Source organism: Protopterus annectens, chromosome 10.part0 (genome assembly GCF_019279795.1).
Source record: "Protopterus annectens isolate FY-2018-M chromosome 10.part0, PAN1.0, whole genome shotgun sequence".
In the NCBI taxonomy this organism is placed as follows: domain Eukaryota; kingdom Metazoa; phylum Chordata; order Ceratodontiformes; family Protopteridae; genus Protopterus; species Protopterus annectens.
The window spans coordinates 82,938,063-82,956,951 of record NC_056744.1 but is presented as its reverse complement, the minus strand read 5'-3'; the positions used below and the strand labels follow the sequence as shown (position 1 = coordinate 82,956,951).

Genomic DNA, 18,889 nt, shown 5'->3' with positions numbered 1-18,889 from the left:
TGAGAACAGGTGATGAAGAGGTGTTGCTAGATGGGACCTGGTGCTTATCAGTCATCCAGAGATAGGGTCATGACCCATGGAACTGATGATTTTAATTCCTAAAAATGTCAAAAGGACTTTAACACTGGAGGTATGAATTGGAATGGGGGGGAGGTTGGACGTCTGTACGTGTGTGAATTCTGAGTATGATTAATAGTGGAGTTGCTGAACTTAGTAAGTGTATCTGTAATCTGCCAATGTGAAGAGGCTGAATGGTAATAAATGTAATGGACAAGCGAAGCTAATATAGTTAAAATGTGGGATGGAAAATAAAGTAGGAACTGAGGCTGGAAAGGCAAACTATCAGTAACAGGCCCATTGACGCAAACATTGGTACGTGGAAAAATGTAACACCTGTGTAAGCACAATATTACATCATGACGACTTAATAAGGTAATGCACTGGCAAGCAAGGCAGCAGGGTGATGGGTAACAAAGCTAAGTAGTTGACTGAAGGGCTCCAAAGCCTTGTTCCATTTTGTCAGTAGTGCTCAGCAATGCCTACAGTGTACTGACTGTATGTGTGATGATGTTCCACAAGATAAGTGCTGTAACAGTGAAACTGCAATGAAGATGGGCAACTCAGAAGAGGTGTCCAAAGTCTTTTTCTACTCTGTCATTTTTTAATCAAATGGAAGTGGCTCAGACCTGTGAGTATAGCCCTTGGCCTAAAACAGGTCCAAAGGAACAACACAAAATGCTGGGGTGTACTCGCAAAGGGAAAGTAGACCTGCATCCAGAAAAGATCCTAGTCCTTTTAGACTGAAGAGATGTATTTTAGTACCAGTAAAATAGACAGGGCTAGTATATCCAACCAAAAATTTCAGTAGAGGTAGGAAGTGCACTAGAGAGAGGTATCTCTGCCTTATCAGTTAGCCAGCATCCCGTTGAATCTCCAAGAAATATACACTCCAAATAACCAGTAGACAGAAGTTAGTTTCTCAGTCCTGTATTATTGCATCCAAGAGCTACCTAGTGTTACAGAAGATTACAGGGTTCAATCACTATTTTTATTGCACACTAAATGGGAGTGGCTAGGGCAGGTAGCCAATCGGCATGTGTAGGTGTGTGAGAGAGGGCTACATCCTTTATTCAAATTCGTGCTGAAAGGTGAACCCAGTTGTCACTCTCCCATTGGATTACAAGAGAGGTCATATTCCACCAATCAGAATTGTTACAATTCCATCAATAGTTTAAATAACTTTTGAGCTTTCAGTCACTAAAATGCAAGGAGTAAAATGCAATGTGTAAAACAGGAGTATCCACAAATCTGTTAAGAGTGTCAGATGGGTGCCTAAGTAAGTTAAAGTTACTAAACATTTGCAGTGCTTTTGAATTTCTTCTTCAGGAATGCAATCCTACTGTAATGGGAACTTTCAATAAGTTTCTAATAGGTTTTTAGCATAAAAAAAATTATAACTGTAGAGATTTAAGTTAATCAAAATAATAATCAGAACTGAAAAGACAAACTGCTGAATATGAAGAAAGTACAGTTGTGTACATGTAGATGTTCGAGTGTATTCACTATTGCAGTCATCACATTTGGGGTTATCTGCTTGCAGTAGCCCTCAGTCGGCCTGATTATCAAAGTCTTGGGTCCTGCATTGGTTGCTGTCTCATCTTCCGTGATGTCAGGTAGTCAGGGGTATAAAGCATGCACCCGATGCCATAACATCAGTTTTTCTTGCCCCACATGTCAGGTGCCCCCCTAATGGGAAGCAATTAAATATATATATGTGTACACTCGAACATCTACATTTATGGTAAGTGTACACAACTGTACTATGTTCTTCGGGTTTCACTGTTGCAGTCATCACATTTGGGTAGATTCCCAAAGCTAAGGATGGGAGGAGGAATTTAGATAGCATTAGGACCAGCTATAAGGCCCTGCAAGACTGCAGTGGCAAAGCCATCTCTGGATTTAGAGAAAATTGGCAAATGGTAATGCTTGGTGAAAGTATGTACAGAACTCCAGGTAGCAGCTTCTAGGATGTCCCTGGTAGGGACACCTCTGAGAAAGGCTGTAGAGGTAGAGGCAGCCCTGGTTGAATGGGGTCTAATCCCCTGTGGGATAGGTTTTCCATGGTGCTTATAGCAGAAATGAATGCAATTGCCTATCCATTTAGAAATAGTTTGTTTTGAAATAGCCTTCCCCTCTGCCCCTGCAGCAAATGCCACCAGCAGTTGCTCAGATTTCCTTTGAGGTTTTGTCCTGTCCAAGTAAAATCTAAGTTGTCTGTGCACATCTAAAGAGTGCAGTATGCGTTCCCTTTTGTTCTGTGGATTAGAAAAGAAGGCTGGCAAATGAATGGACTGATTAAGAGCCACACTGGATACCACCTTGGGCATGAAGGAGGGATTGGTCCTGAGGGACACCCTGTCCACATGAAAGATGATGAAAGGCTCCACTGCCAAAAGGGCCTGTAATTCAGATACCCTTCTTGCTGAAGTGATTGCTAAACGGAAGGCTGTTTTCCAAGAAAGGAATTTTAACTCTGCACTTGCAGCCGGTTCAAAAGCGTTTTTCCAATACAAAGTTAAGGTCCCAGGCAGGAGTTGGGGCTCTCCTGGGTGGTCTTAAGTTTTTGGCCCCTCTGAGGAACTGCTTGAGCAGTGGATGACAGAAGAGGGGCGGGTTCTGTGTTGTAATGAGCTGAAATGGCTGAGGCGTGAATTTTGATGGAGGAAAAAGAAAGGCCCTTGTGAAGCATCTCAGTTAAGTATTGAAGAATCTGAGGTAAGCTGGACGCTGCTGTGGCCATCTGTCATAGGAAAAATAAACTTTAAAAATGATCAATACACGGGAGGGTTCAGGTTAAGGCACTTTATTCTTGCAGCAAGGAGACAAAAACGTGCTAATACAGAGTTTGTCTAACTAGAATCAGGAAGTGCAGATATTTTTATACATTTTCTAATAAGACATTGCCTACCAAGCTGACTTAACAGATCACAAGTTTTATCATCATTACATAGCAGCTGTTTGTCCATGATTTTCTGCTTGCACTATCAATTTTATGAAAAACTTCCTAAGAAAAACAACATGGCCTTGGTGACCACCGGTTAGATACAGCTTCCCACTATGTTATGTTACCATTCAAGGTACTATAGCTAATTCGAGAACAAAGCAAGTACAGATTCTTCAAGCAGTCTTTTGTTTCATGTATCTCTTCTTTTCCGCAGCTGTGCATGTTCTCATAACATGAACAGAGCTGATTGTTCATATTCAATCATATTATAGAAAACAGTATTGTACTATTCATACATTTTCCTGACCTAGCAGATAATCACCTGCTTCTCAGTACATTTCCAAAAGGCATAAACATGAATTTTGCTGTGCTAGCAAATACTAGGTCAGGGTTCATCTTGCAGTTTCAGAAAGCATACTGTGGTTTGAAAAATCATCTTATAATTTCATACAGAATTAAGCTTGTACATAAAACAGAATGAAAATGTGTTAACCCTTTTAGCTTCTAAGAATTAGACATATATAAAAATGAATATTTTTCTGACACCATCCCTTGAGTTTGGTTCCAGGCACAGAATCTTTTCCATTTTTCAGCATAAGATTTTCTAGTACTAAGCCTCCTTGCCTCCAAAATGACATCCAACACTTGTTTACTGAGGGATGGTAACGGAGAAATTAGGTAATTAGCCAGGCTGCCAGGTTCAGGGTTTGAAGCTTTGGGTGCAGAATCTGGTTCTCCTGCTGAGACAGTAGGGCAGGGGTCTGAGGAAGGTGCCATGGAGCCAGCAATGACGCACTACGCAAGAGGGGGTACCAGTGTTGGCATGGCCAGTCTGGTGCAATCAGTATCGTCCTTGGTTTGTCCTGTTTGATCTTTAGTAGTACTTTGGAGAGGAGAGGCAGAGGGGGAAAGGCATAAACTGATAGATTTTTCCAGCTGAAGGACAGAGCATCCACTTTCCAAGCTGGTTTGTGGGAAGTCCTTGTGCAGAATTTGTCCAACTGGTAGTTCTGGGGGGAGGCTAAAAGGTCTATCTGCGCTGCCCCATTTGTTTATCAACATGTTGGAAGTCTTTGGCTCCAGTTTCCACTCGTGTGGGTCCATGAGATTTCTGCTTAGTTCATCTGCCAGTGTATTTAGTTTTCCTGGCAGGAATTGAGCTTGTAGATGCACTTGGTAGCTCAAGGCTGTGTTCAACAGAGCCATGGCTAGTCTGCAGGGGGGGATGGGTACCCCCCTGTTTGTTTATGTACCACATAACAGTGGTGTTGTCAGTCTTTACCATTAATTGTCCTGGAAGAATGTGGTCTTTGAAGGCTGTCAGAGCGTTCTGTACAGCTAACATTTCTTTCCGATTGATATGCAGGTGCATTTGACTTGGGTTCCATTTGCCATGAATGCACTTCCCTGTCAGGTGAGCCACCCATGCATAGTCTGATGCGTCTGTTAGGGTTTGGGCGGCAGGGAGTAGAGTGAATGGTAGAATCTTGTTTAGGTGGCAGGCCTCTGTCCACCAAAGGAACTCTAACCGTAGGCAAGGTATGATGGGAATCATTGCTTCTAGGTCCTGAGAATGTTGAAACCATAGGCTTTTTAGATACCATTGTAGTTTCCTCATATGCAGGCTTGCATATAGAATTAGTAGAATGCAGGAGGCCATGAACCCCAAGGCTTGCAGTATTTGCCGTGCAGATAGCAGGGTCTTTGTGGCCATTTGCTGGAAGTAAGTTGTCAACTGAATTTGTTTCTCTGGCGTGAGGAAAGCCATCTGGGAAGTTGTGTTCAAGCTTGCTCCCAGGAATACAATTTGTTGACAGGGTACCAGATGTGATTTCTTTTTGTTTATGGTGTGCCCCAGACAAGTTAGCACCTTTTGTATACATACCAGATTCAAAAGCATGCCCTGGCTTTCTGCCTGAATTAGACACTTGTGCAGGTATGGGTATATTTGAATATTTCTTTGCTTGCAAAATGCAATGACTGGAGGTGGGCACTTTATGAATAGCCTGGGCGCAGTAGATAAGCCAAAGGGCAATGCAGAGAACCGATAGTTCGTGTAGCCTGCTTTGAAGCATAGGTATCTTCTGCAAGACTCCCTGATTGGGATGTGCAGACAAGTTTCCTTTAAATCCAGTGTTGCCAACCAGGTATCCTTGCCTAGCATAGGAAGCAACTGGTGAAGAGTTAGCATCTTGAATTTTGGTATCACCAAAAAAGTGTTTAAGATAGAAAGGTCCAGGACAGGATGCCATGAATTGTCTTTTCTGGGTACCAGGAAAAGTCTTGAGTATAAACCTTGTTCCTTTTCCTCTTCTGGTACAGTCTGAATAGCCTTTATGCTTAAGAGAGAGGGTTGCTTTTGAGCCTCTGCCCACTGATTTGGGTGTACATTTGGCCAACCGTTTGGGGTTGGTAACGTGATTACTTACTTTTGAGCCTCTGCCCACTGATATGGAGGTAGATCTGGCCAACCGTTTGGGGTTGGTAATGTGTGGAAGTGAAATCTGTATCCTTGGGAAACTATATTTAAAACCAATTTGTCCTGGGTAATGAGTTCCCAGTTTTTGGCCTGCAGAGCAATCTTTCCCCCTAAAGGAGCAGTCAACTGAGAAGTGCTTGGAAGTTTTAAAGTTAGATCATTGAGACAGCTTACCACAGCGGGGAGTTTTACTATTCCCTGATTTGGAAGTGGGAGCCCTCCACTGCTTAGTCCTGTGCGTACCCTGGGACTGAAGCCTGGATGTTCTGCTGGTTCTGGGTTTGGACTGAGAAGGCCTGGAAGAGGCAGGAAAGGACCAATTCTTAGAGGGCCAATGCCTACTAAATCTTGGAGGCTGTACTTGTATGAAATCTTTAACAGTTTGCATAGATTTAGCTTTTTCCTCCATCTTTTTATGAACTACTGCTTTGTTGCCAAACAGGCAGACGTGATTTAAGGAAGCATCTAACAATTTAGCTTTAACATGATCTGGCAAAGATTGCTCCTTAAGCCAAGCATGCCTTCTAAGTAAAGGCCCAGTGACAGCAGCCCTGCAAGATGCCTCTAGTGAATCAAAACCATGTTGCAAAGTATGTTTTCCAACCTGTTCAGCAGAATGCATTAAATCCTGTAAATCTTTATTTTCAGCACAGTCAGGAATCAACATCATTTTCTGTTTAAGCAATCCAATAATATGTTGCTGATACTTTAACATATGAAACTGACAGTTTAAGGCCCAAATGGCCAAGGTTGCAAAAGTGTACACCTTCTTAACCCATCCATCCAGCGCCCTGGAGACTCTATCAGAAGGTGTAGGATTTTTGGCAGTAGTAGCCTTAATGCCCTTGGGTTCCTGTGAAATAGTCTCAGGATCCACAGTAGGATTTTTAAAAAGAAACTTGTGAGAGTCAGGAACCCTGTAATATCTATCAGGTTTTCTGGGAGCAGGAGGTAAAGAATCAGGGGCCAAACTACATTCCGGAAAGGCATCATCAACAATGTCTAGTAAAGGAGGAATAGAATAGCTAAAGGCATGTGTTGAGGCAGGAGTAAACATCCCTAAACCTCTTTTTAGAATCAAAGTAATCCTGGCTTTCCCAGCGAAAATGCTCCCCAAGAGTATGCAAGGTTTCACCAAAAGAGAAATCCTCTGGAGGGGAAGCAGAGGGAATGGAGTCCTCTGCATCAGAATCTTCATAGGTAGATATGGGTAAATCCTGGTTATCAGAGGAAACAGAAATTTCAGAATCCTGGTCAGAAGAATCATAAGCAAATTCAGTCCTAGGTCTCTTCGAAGGGGAAGGTTGGCTTCCCCTGATTAAAGTAATAAGGTCTTCAGCCATTCTTAGGCATAGAGGCCTGACCATGTGGTCTGGGCGTCTTGTTTTCTAGGCATGGTTCGAGTTTTAGGCCTTGAAGAAGATGGCGTCAGTTTAATATGCAAGTCAGTGGGTCTGAATACACCCTCAGAAGCCGGTGCCTGCACAGCAGCTCCGGACCCATCCAAGGTAGAGACATCCACAGGTTCCACAGTTGAAGCATCTTGCGGCATACCAGACTCCGAATGGGTCTCAGTAGAGGCCTGCGAATGGGTCTCAGTAGAGGCCTGCGAATCTGAAGTAGTGGGTATCAGGGGCTGCGAAAGTGCCTCACTGAGTACCGGCAAACTGGCGACTGGCTTAGGAGAAGCCTCGTCGGCAGCTTTGGACCTAGGCAGCCTGTCTCTGTCTTTATCTTTTCTTTTTTTCGGAATGTCGGTAGTCGGATGGCTTTCCAAAGACATATCTGGATAATTGAACCAAGTACCAAAGTATTTAGAAGCATAAATATAATGAGGGCGGATAGCTCGTTGCTTAAATAAGGCACAAAACTGACAGCGAGGTACGTCGTGGTCAGGGCCTAGGCAAGGAATACAGTATGAATGAAAATCTTTATGAGGTATTTGCTTTCCACAAGAAATACAATTATTGACTTTTACTGACATTGGTTTAGAGCAAGAAAAAGTTTCCCCAATGGGGTACTTGGCTTTAGTTGAAGACGTGGTTCTGAAACTCAAAAATGAAAATTTCAGGAGTCGGCCGACCTGCACTTGCAAACTGCTTCTGCTTCGGGCACTGCACGGCAAGAAAAACTGATGTAATGGTGTCGGCTGCATGCTTTATACCCAACTACCTGATGTCACAGATGAGACAGCAGCCGATGCAGGACCCAAGACTTTGATAATCAGGCCGACTGAGGGCTACTGCAAGCAGATAACCCCAAATGTAATTACTGCAACAGTGAAACACGAAGAACATCCTCAAATCACTTCAAACAAATTACAAACAAAAATTACAGATAAAAAACATGCAAATGAATTAAATGTGAATACCTACCAGTAAAAATTGAAACTGGGAGCAGGGTACAGTGGAGATAAAAAGATGGAACCTAGTATTCCAGAATTTAATCAAGGGCTGTAGTGGAGATAATAGAAAAAAAACATCTAGTACTCCACAACTTAAGCAAAGGCAACGGAAAACCTTATGATTCCCAATATATAAGCTGAGCCAGTGCTGAGAATAGCTAATGTGAAAAATGGTCTTAAACTGTAGTGATATTTATAGTGGTCAAGTTTTCTGAGGTTGAGGATTGGGATGATGGAGACTCTGGTATTCAGTCCTGTTTTTTCTGGGTCATTAGACAAATCTGCCATATTATTTCCTTTTTCTCCAGTAAATCATTGTGGATAACATCCAACAGGTTTTAAGGAATATAGTCGAGGATGTGGAATTTGAAGACATTGCGTCCTGCATTGTGCTTTGCATGCACAGCAAGTGGGTTTGAAAGGTTTAGGTATCTTAGGTCATGCAGGTGTTTAGCCACTCTATTTTAGTTTGATTGTTTTTCCTACATAAAGAGCTTTACACCTGGTGCACTGTGCCCCGTATACCACACCTTTGGTGTTGCAGTCTCCCCTAACATGTGCAGGGAATTCAACGTGGTTGTTGGGAAAGTAAAAACTGTTTTTTTGGCTCATGAAGCCACAGTAGGCAGAGGGAGGGTTAATGCAGGGGAATCTTCCTCCTACTGTAGTGGTCATTGGCTCAGTTTTCTCTAGAAAATCCCTAATGTTCTTACCTCTCCTGGGGGTGAAGTTCGGTCTGTGGGGGTAAAACATGCCCGAAAATCCTGTTGCCTTTTATGATGGACCAACTGTCTAGAATAACTGATGGATTCTTGGTAATCCAACAAGTAGTTTAATATGTTACATTTGTCACTGTTCACTCCTGGGGAGGTCACACATGGGTTTTTGAACATGGGAAATGTCCTTAGCTCTCCTTTAGACTTTTTTTTTAGGATAATGGATGTTAAAATATCCTTAAGTAGTCTGTTGGAGTATCCCCTAGCAAGCAAGTCTTTTTTCAGGTTAGTGATGTTCCTCATGAAGTCTTCTAGTTCCTTTGATACTCGAGTTCCTGACACGTAATGACATTTCTTTTAAGCTTGCGGGGGCGCATACTGTGCACATGTAGTAAAAGGTTTACCCTTGTAAGCGTACGGTATAGATCATGCTTTAGTTCAGTGGTGCCCGGGGTTTTACTGACCATCAAAATCAAGGAATTTGGTCTTGTCCCAGCTGTATTTTGTCGTAAACTGGAGGACGTGCATTGAGGTACTAATGTGGTCGATGAAACTGTAGAGCATGCTGAGGTCGCTGTTCTAAATGATAAAGATATCATCAATACAGCGGAAGTAGCACCCCATATGTTGATAAAAAGGGGAAGTTGTATATATTGTTGGCTTCCCATTTCCCCAGTGCTGTGTTAGCTAAGCTAGGGGTTACGGCTGCCCCCATCGTTACGTCGGTGGTCTGTTTGAAAATGTGCTCGTTGAACCTAAAATACTTGTTTCTTAGCAGAATGGTTAGTTTTCAGCAACACCTACAATGTTATGTTAGTGTAATGAAGCTCATCTCTGACTTACAAATCCAAAAATTAGTTGTATAATTCCAAACAGAAATGGAACCCAATCTGACTTCTGCCAGAAGTGCAATCCACAGAGTACCCTTTAATTGGAAAAAGTTCACTGTTTAGCAAGAAATAACTAAAGGCTCTTAACTGGGCAAAATAGAATCACATGGTACAGTCTTGACCTTCAATGACTGAGCAAGGGATTATAAAAGAAGTCAATCACATGGATTTTGGGTTCAGACTGAGACAGCTACTCCAAAGGGAGAGACAAACAGCTGTACATACGACAGAACATCTATCACCTCAAGCACAAGAACAGGAGGGCAGTATCAGTCCCAAGGACTCCCTCTCAAAATATGCGCCAAGAGATGCTGACAGTGGGAAGGAATCATCATCACCTTCAAGTGGGTGCCCACATATGAAGCAGCAGAAGCCAGTGGTATTGCAGAACACTTGTTCAAAGCCTAATCATGACCAAAGTCTCAGCATCATCCTCCCTTTCTTAGGGCACCCCAGGCAGAATCCTAAATTTATCCGAGACACCCTCCTGCAAGTCCTTTACATGGATGTTCTGTCTCTCTCTCACTTCCAATCACTGCACAGTGACGTATGCCTCCAACGTTTCTCTCAAGTGCTGACAAATCAAAGAAATTAATCACTGGTCATTTCCATTGCAGCAGACACTGTGCAATGTTACCAAGCAAAAAAGGAGCGTATTGGAGTTACTGTCCAATTACATTCAAACTGTACCTGTAGTCACATACATTTAAAACACAAACTTTCTAAATCAGCACATTAAGAAAACATCAAAACTGTATCAACAGCCACAAAGAACTGACTACAGACTGAGTACACTCCTTATCATACAGTGGATGGATGCCCTATCATAGGAAAGATGGGTGCATACAATCTAAGTGTGTGAGCTTAAGATTTGATACAACTACTCACTGACATGGCACAGAAAAGAATACCCAAGCATTCAGCCACCAACTGCAAATGGCACCTTAATAAGATCAGTATTTTTGTTGGAAGTTACTACAAAAACTGAAGTCTTTTCAATAGCTACATTCCTAATAATCTTTCCAGAAGGCTCGATACCTTTCTGGACTTGCTTTTAAACGGTCATTTATCAAATTTTTTTATCACATAATTTTAAAATACTTTTAACATTTTTAGCAATTTGTTTCTCCTTTTTCTTCACTCCCAGTCCCTTACTTAAACCTTTAACACAGTCTGACAGCTTTCACAAAAGTGGCTCTACTAAATCTGTACACTTTGAAAAGGTTACCCTTTTAACTTAGCCTAAAATAACCTCAAATTAAAACCCTCAGGGGTCAGCTCTATGTTAATTGTGGTCCTCCCAGGAGACAACACACAAAACAAAATTAATGGAATGGAGGAGGCAGGATAACATAGTTAAGAACACAAATATTTTAAAATATTTTGTCAAAAGTCTGAGAATAAAGGCAAACTTAAGCTATGACGGCAGAAACGTAACTTGAGATACAGCAGAAGCACTCATTAACAGATGTAAGCACAGCAAGAAAAACTGGAGGAAGAAAGCAAATCCACATTTATACTGACAACATACTGACAAGCACATTCAGCAATGGCACTGGATAGGCAGTCTAATGTAGAAATTCTACTCTCCTTTACTCTGCTTCCAAGTTCATATGTTCGTACGGAAACCTGGTAATAAATATTCTTTAATCACTGTCGGGATTTTGTCTTTAACTAAATGCTGATATCTTTGGTCTTCATTCGAGTGTCAAGTGAATGAGATGAAAGTTAAAATGTACAAATTGTACAATTTTCTGCGCCATTTGTCTTGGCTTATGTTAATTTCATTTGGAGCATACTCCGCATCTCACTCAAATGTCGAATATTCAATAGTTCATTTTTTAAGTTATACTGTAATCAATACATACTGCAATACAAGCATTCAACTCACTGGTCTTCTACATCTCAATATTTGCATCCAACAGGACTAAGATCCAATGTGGGCACTTCCTGCTCTGGTAGCCAACATGACTTCTTTAGCAATATGCAGTTCACATAAAATGCCAATGGCAATACCAGCTTATTGCCAGTAACATCCCAATTATCCCATCCTCTCCTTTGCCTTGTTTTAATTTGCACCTTATTACCTTTCTCAGTCCAAGTTTTGCAGAAATTTCATCAACGATGTGTGCTTTTGGGTCATCTAGAAGTTCAAGGCTGTTTGGCGTTGCTACCTAGACAAAAAACAAACAAAATTAACTTTTACCAAATACAATGCAAGTAAGCCACTAAAAGTCAAACAATGCCTGAAGTTTCTGCAGCTGTTCCTTCTTGTTAGCTACTGACAGTAAAGAGAGCAAGTTAAACAGGGTCTACAACAGATGATCTTTGCAGCCATTTCCTGAATGAGTAACAGCACTTCCCGTATTATCAACTATTAAGATGTATATAAGAAGCACATCAGACTAGCAGTGAAAATATTCAGCATTAGAATACTAAATTTGGAGACATTTCTTTCTTAATACAATTAGTGGCGGCTCAAGTAGTTTTCTTCAGGGGGAAAAAAATGGACTGTTAGAACAGCACATAGCAAACTGTAACTAGAGTGAAGATTTATCAAAGCAGCAGTAGAAACAGTAAGCATATTTTACAACTAATGCAGTACGCAAAAACTAGTCAGGAAAAATAGACCAAGGAGGAACGAAGGATAATCTGAAAGCAACCTCTGTAGAGGAACAAAATGCACACTAACACTTGTGTGAGATAAGGAAAAACAGTGAAATCCCGACTGCAACTTTCACATCACTTATAGCGCAGGAGCCAAGTAATTTATTTGTTTTTAGTTACTTATCCTTTGTTGAGTGGGTTAGTCCTAAGTTAGTGGCCTCTTTTCAAGACGGACCCAAGGTACTATTTATACTAACAGGAGAAATTTGACCAGGTCATCGGGGAAAGTACAGTTGTGTACACTTACCATAAATGTAGATGTTAGGAGTCTATTCAGTGTTGCAGTCATTACATTTGGGTTATCTGCTTGCAGTAGCCCTCAGTCAGCCTGATTAACAAAGTCTTGGGTCCTGCGTCGGTTGCTGTCTCTTCTTCGGTGACGTCAGGTCATCAGGCTATAAAACATGCAGCCGACACAATTACATAAGATTTTTCTTGCCCTAGATGTCAGGTGCCCCCCTAATGGGAAACAATTAAATATATATATATATATATATATATATATATATATATATATATATATATATATATGTATACAAAGTTATATCTCCAACAAAAATGCAAACGCACCAAAAAGCTTTTAAGCATAGTAAAGGAGACTGGAACTATAGCCAAAAGTCAAGGGGCTGGAGGGAGGGTAACCAGGACTGCAACAGTGAATACAACATCTACATTTATGGTAAGTGTACACAACTGTACTACGTTCTTCATGTTTCACTGTTGCAGTCATTACATGTGGGTAGATTCCCAAAGCTGAGGTTGGGAGGAGGATTTTAAATAGCATTAGGACCAGCTATAAGGCCCTGCAAGACTGCAGTGGCAAAGCCAGCTCTGGATTTAGAGAAAACTGGCAAATGATAATGCTTGGTGAAAGTATGTACAGAACTCTGGGTTGCAGCTTCTAGGATGTCCCTGATAGGGATGCCTCTGAGAAAGGCTGTACAGGTAGATGCAGCCCTGGTTGAATGGGGTCTGATGCCCTATGGGATAGGTTTTCCATGGTGCTTACAGCATAAATGAATGCAATAGCCTATCCATTTAGAAATGGTTTGCTTTGAAATAGCCTTCCCCTCTATCCCTGCAGCAAATGCCACCAGCAGTTGTTCAGATTTCCTTTGAGGTTTAGTCCTGTCCAAGTAGAATCTAAGTTGTCTGTGCACATCTAAAGAGTGCAGTATCCGTTGCCCTTTGTTCTGTGGATTAGGAAAGAAGGCTGGCAAATGAATGGACTGATTAAGAGCCACACTGGATACCACCTTGGGCATGAAGGAGGGATTGGTTCTGAGGGACACCCTGTCTGCATGATAGATGATGAAAGGCTCTACTGCCATAAGGGCCTGTAATTCAGAAACCCTTCTTGCTGAAGTGATTGCTAAAAGGAATGCTGTTTTCCAAGAAAGGAATTTTAAATCTGCAGTAGCAGCTGGCTCGAAAGGAGAAGAGTGAGTTTCTCCAAGACAAAGTTAAGGCTGGAGTTGGAGCTCTCCTGGGTGGCCTTAAATGTTTGGCCTCTCCAAGGAACTGCTTGAGCAGTGGGTGAGAGAAGTGGGGAGGTTCTGAGCTGAAATGGCTGAGGCATGAATTTTGATGGAGGAAAAGGACAAGCCCTTGTGAAGCATCTCAGTTAAGTATTGTAAAATCTGAGGTAAATTGGGCACTGCTGTGCTCATCCCTTGAGATTGGTTCTAGGCACAGAATATTTTCCATTTTGCAGCATAAGATTTTCTAGTACTAGGCCTCCTTACCTCTAAAATGATATCCATCACTGACTTACTGAGGATTGGTAAAGGAGAGATTAGGTAATTAGCCAGGCTGCTAGGTTTAGTGTTTGAAGCTGTGGGTGCAGAATCTGGTTCTCATGCTGAGACAACAGGGAAGGATTCTGAGGCAGGTGCCATGGGGCCAACCGTGACACACTGCACAAGAGGGGGTACCAGTCTGGTGCAATCAAAATCATCCTTGGCTTGTCCTGTTTGATCTTTAGTAGTACTTTGGAGAGCAGAGGAGGAAAGGCATAAACTGAGCATCCACTTTCCAAGCTTGTTTGTGGGAATCCTTGTGCAAAATTTGTCCAATTGATGGTTCTGGGGGGAGGCAAAGAGGTCTATATCTGGGCTCCCCCATTTGCTTGTCAACATGTTGAAAATCCTTGGTTCCAGTTTCCACTCGTGTGGGTCCATGAGGTTTCTGCTTAGTCCATCTGCCAGTGTATTTAGTTTTCCTGGCAGGAATTGAGCTTGTATATTCACTTGGTAGCTCAAGGATGTGTTCCACAATGCCATGGCTAGTCTGCAGAGAGGGTAAGAATGTGTAACCCCCTGCTTGTTTATGTATCACATGACATTGGTGTTGTCCGTCTTTATCATTAGTTGTCCTGGAAGAATGTGGTCCTTGAAGGCTGTCAGACCATTATGTACAGCTAACACTTCTTTTTGATAAATATGCAGGTGCATTAGACTTGGGTTCCATTTGCCCTGAATGCACTTCCCTGTCAGGTGAGCCCCCCATGCATAGTCTAATGCGTCTGTTGTTAGGGTTTTAGCGGCAGGGGGTAGTGTGAATGGTATTCCCTTGTTTTGGTGGCAGGCCTCTGCCCACCAAAGGAACTCTAGGCGTAGGCAAACTATGATAGAAATCATTGCTTCTAGGTCCTGAGAATGTTGACACCATAGGCTTTTTAGATCCTATTCTAGTTTCCTCATATGCAGTCTTGCATATGGAATTAGAAGAGTGCAGGAGGCCATGAACCCCAAGGCTTGCAGTATTTGCCTTGCAGATAGCAGGGATTTTGTGGCCACTAATTTGAAGTAGGTTGTCAAATGAATCCGTTTCTCTGGCATGAGCAAAGCCATCTGGGAAGTTGTATTCAACCTTGCTCTCAGGAATACAATTTGTTGACAGGGTACCAGGTGTGATTTCATTTCGTTTATGATGTACCCCAGACAAGTCAGCACCCTTTGTACAAAGGCCAGATGATTCAAAAGTATGTCCTGGCTTTCTGCCTGAATTAGACAATTGTCCAGGTATGGGTATATTTAAATACTTAAACACAATGAGTGGTCTCTGTGCCAAAACCAATAAACTAATAAATAAAAGAAAGGCACAGTGAATCCAGCAGCTGTATTTTTCAGTCTTTAATCCACACCAAACATGGAAGGTAAAAAACAACTCCACACAAAATAACGCCGCAACAAATATCCTTTACGTTTTCGTCAATGAACTTCCTCAGAAGAAAATAGCCCTAACAAGTCCATCCAACATGTGTTGTTAAAGAGTGTCCAATCATTTCTTCCAACCAATTAAATACAATTAATTAAATGAATAAATAATTTGAACAGTATTAAAATATGACAGGGGAGAAATCACATACTATAAAGTTGCACATATTGCTAAAATCACTTACGAATAGTAAGTAATACATTAGAAGCACATAAGTTGTTGTTATGTTATAAAAAAACATATAAAAATTTAAAAAATGTATAACTTAAAATTGATACAGGTTTTAAAGTGACTTTGAATACTGTGATGTGTTAAAAGATTGTAAACTGCACCATCTTGTGGTGAAAATTCATAAAATTTTATAAATGTTTAAGTTGGTTTTAGCATAGGGATAAGGAACACACTCTTGTACCCCATAAACATGGGTAAAAATAAATGTATTACTCTTAGTATAAAATATATATATTTGAATACTTCTTTGTCTGCAAAATGCAATGACTGGAGCTATGCACTTTGTGAATACACTGGGTGCAGTAGATAAGCCAAAGGGCAGTGCAGAGAACTGATAGTGCATGTGGCCTGCTTTGAAGCGTAGGTATCTTCTGCAAGATTCCCTGATAGGGATGTGCAGGTATGCTTCTTTTAAATCTAGTGCTGACAACCTGGGTACCAGAAAAAGTCTTGAATAGAAACCTTGTCCCTTTTCCTTTTCTGGTACCAAATGAATAGCCCTCATGCTTGAGAGAGAAAGTACTTGCTTTTGGGCCTCTGTCCACTGATTTGGGGGTAGATCTGGCCACCAGCTTGGTGTTGGTAAGTGGTAACGTGTAGAAGTGAAATCTGTATCCTTGGGACACTATATTTAAAACCCATTTGTCCTGGGTAATGAGTTCCCAGTTTTTAGCCTGCAGACAAATCTTTCTGCCTAAAGGAGCATTCAGTTGAGAAGTGCTTGGAAGTTTTAAAAGTAAGTCATTGAGACAGTTTTCCACAGGGGGAGTCTTACTACTCCCAGATTTGGATGCGGAAGCCCCCCACTGCTTAGTCTTGGGCGTCCCCTGGGACTGAAACCTGGGGTTTCTGCTGTGTCTGGGTTTGGATTGAGAAGACCTGGAAGGGGCCGGAAAGGACCAATTCTTAGAGGGCCAATGCCTACTAAATCTTAAAGATTTCTTAAAGGTTCAGCCTTCAACAGTCTGCATAGACTTAGCTTTATCTTCCACCTTTTTAAGAACTTCCTCAGCTTTGCTGCCAAACAGGCGGTCCTGATTTAAGGGAGCATCCAACAGTTTAGCTTTAACATGGTCAGGCAAAGATTGCTCCTTAAGCCAAGCATGCCTTCTGAGTACAGACCCAGTGACAGCAGCCCTGCAAGAGGCCTCTAATGAATCAAATCCACATTGCAAAGTAAGTTTTCCAACCTGTTCAGCAGAATGCATTAAATCCTGTAAATCCTTATTTTCAGCACAGTCAAGAATCAACATGATTTTCTGTTTAAGCAATCCAATAACATGTTGTTGATACTTTAACATATGAAACTGACAGTTTAAGGCCCTAATGGCCAAGGTTGCAGAAGTGTACACCTTCTTACCCCATCTATCCGGCGCCCTAGAATCTCTATCAGATGGGTAGGATTTTTGGCAGTAGTAGCCTTAATGGCCTTGGTTCCCTGTGAAATGGTCTCAAAATCTGCAGTAGGGTTTTTAAAAAGAAACTTGTGAGAATCAGGAACCCTGTAACATTTATCAGGTTTTCTGGGAGCAGGAGGCAAAGAATCAGGGGCCAAATTAGATTCCGAAAAGGCATAATCAACAATGTCCAGTACAGGGGGGATAGCTAAAGGCCTGTGTTGAGGCAGGAGTAAGAAATCCCTAAGCCTCTTTTTTGAATCAGAAAAATTCTGGCTTTCCCAGCGAAAATGCTCCCTTAGAGTGTGCAAGGTTTCACCAAAAGAAGAATCCTCTGGAGGGGAAGCAGAGGGACTAGAGTCCTCTGCATCAGAGTCCTCATAAGTAGACAAGGGTAAATCCTGGTCATCAGAGGAAACAGAAATTTCAGAATCCTGATCAGAAGTATCATAAGCAAATTCAGTCCTAGATCTCTTGGAGGGGGAAGGCTGGCTTCCCCTGATTAAAGTAATAAGGTCTTCAGCCATTCTTATCATTTGTTTTTTAGGCAGACAGGCCTGACCATGTGGTCTGGGCGTCTGTTTTCTAGGCATGGTTCGAATTTTAGGCCTTGAAGAAGAAGATGGCGTTGGTTTAATATGGAAGTCAGTAGGCCTGAATACACACCCTCAGAAGCCGGTGCCTGTACAGCGGCTCCGGACCCATCCAAGGTAGAGACATCCGCAGGTTCCACAGTTGAAGCATCTCGCAGCATACCGGACTCCGAATAGGTTTCAGTAGAGGCCTGCGAATCTGAAATAGCGGGTATCAGGGGCTGCGAAAGCATCTCATGGAGTACTGGTGAACTGGCGACTAGCTTCGGAGAAGCGTCATTGGCAGCTTTGGACCTAGGCGGCCTGTCTCTGTCTTTATCTTTGTGTTTTTTCGGAATGTCGGTAGTCGGGCGGCTTACCGAAGACCTATCTGGATAATTGAACCAAGTACCAACATATTTAGACGCGTAAATATACAGACGAATAGTTAATTGTTTAAATAAGGCACAAAACCGACAGCGAGGTACGTCATGGTCAGGGCCTAGGCAAGGAATACAGTACGAATGAAAATCTTTATGAGGTATTTGCTTTCCACAAGAAATACAATTATTGACTTTTACTGGCCTTTGTTTAGAGCAAGAAAATGTTTCCCCAATGGGGTTACTTAGCTATAGATGAAGACTTCGGTTCTGAAACTCGAAAACGAAAATTTCAGGAGTCGGCCGACCGGCACTTGCAAACTGCTTCTGCTTCGGGCACTGCACGGCAAGAAAGACTGATGTAATGGTGTTGGCTGCATGCCTTATACCCCTGACTACCTAACATCATGGAAGATGAGACAGCAACTGACACAGGACCCAAGACTTCGATAATCAGGCCGACTGAGGGCTACTGCAAGCAGATAACCCAAATGTGATGACTGCAACAGTGAAACACGAAGAACATCCACATCTTCCTACCCCCTCTTTAGTTTTATGAAAAGGTCCTTTGAAGGGTAGAGAAATGTATTCCTGCAACACAATGTCTTCCCATCTTGTTCACTCCTGGATAGGGGGTTTTTTTTTTCACCAAATAAGGTGGATCCAATGGAAGCATTGATGAATGATGACTTGAAAGGCTGTGCAAATTCAAAGCAGCACATACAGGCCTGCAATCTCACATTCCTGAACCCGTGGGTCTCAAAACTCCCTCCAAGGCAGACAAATCAGCCCCAGAAGCATTCAACAAAGACTGTAGGGTGGCCAATTGCGAAGAAATGGTCTTCTTGTCCTCGACAAACATGGACCCCCGCGACAGCACTGGAAAACTCCTTAACCAAGTCCCTTTGAAATCTTGTGTGCGCTAAATAG

At 42.1% G+C, this 18,889-nt stretch overlaps 1 protein-coding gene across 1 annotated transcript in view; it reads right to left on the bottom strand.

Moving 5' to 3' along the window:
* NPLOC4 (NPL4 homolog, ubiquitin recognition factor) overlaps positions 1-18,889 on the bottom strand; it is a 1,702,928-nt gene that overhangs the window by 762,973 nt on the left and 921,066 nt on the right. The window contains exon 9 of the mRNA XM_044085045.1: positions 11,581-11,667. Coding sequence (XP_043940980.1) covers positions 11,581-11,667 — 87 coding nt within the window. The remainder of the gene's footprint in view (positions 1-11,580; positions 11,668-18,889) is intronic.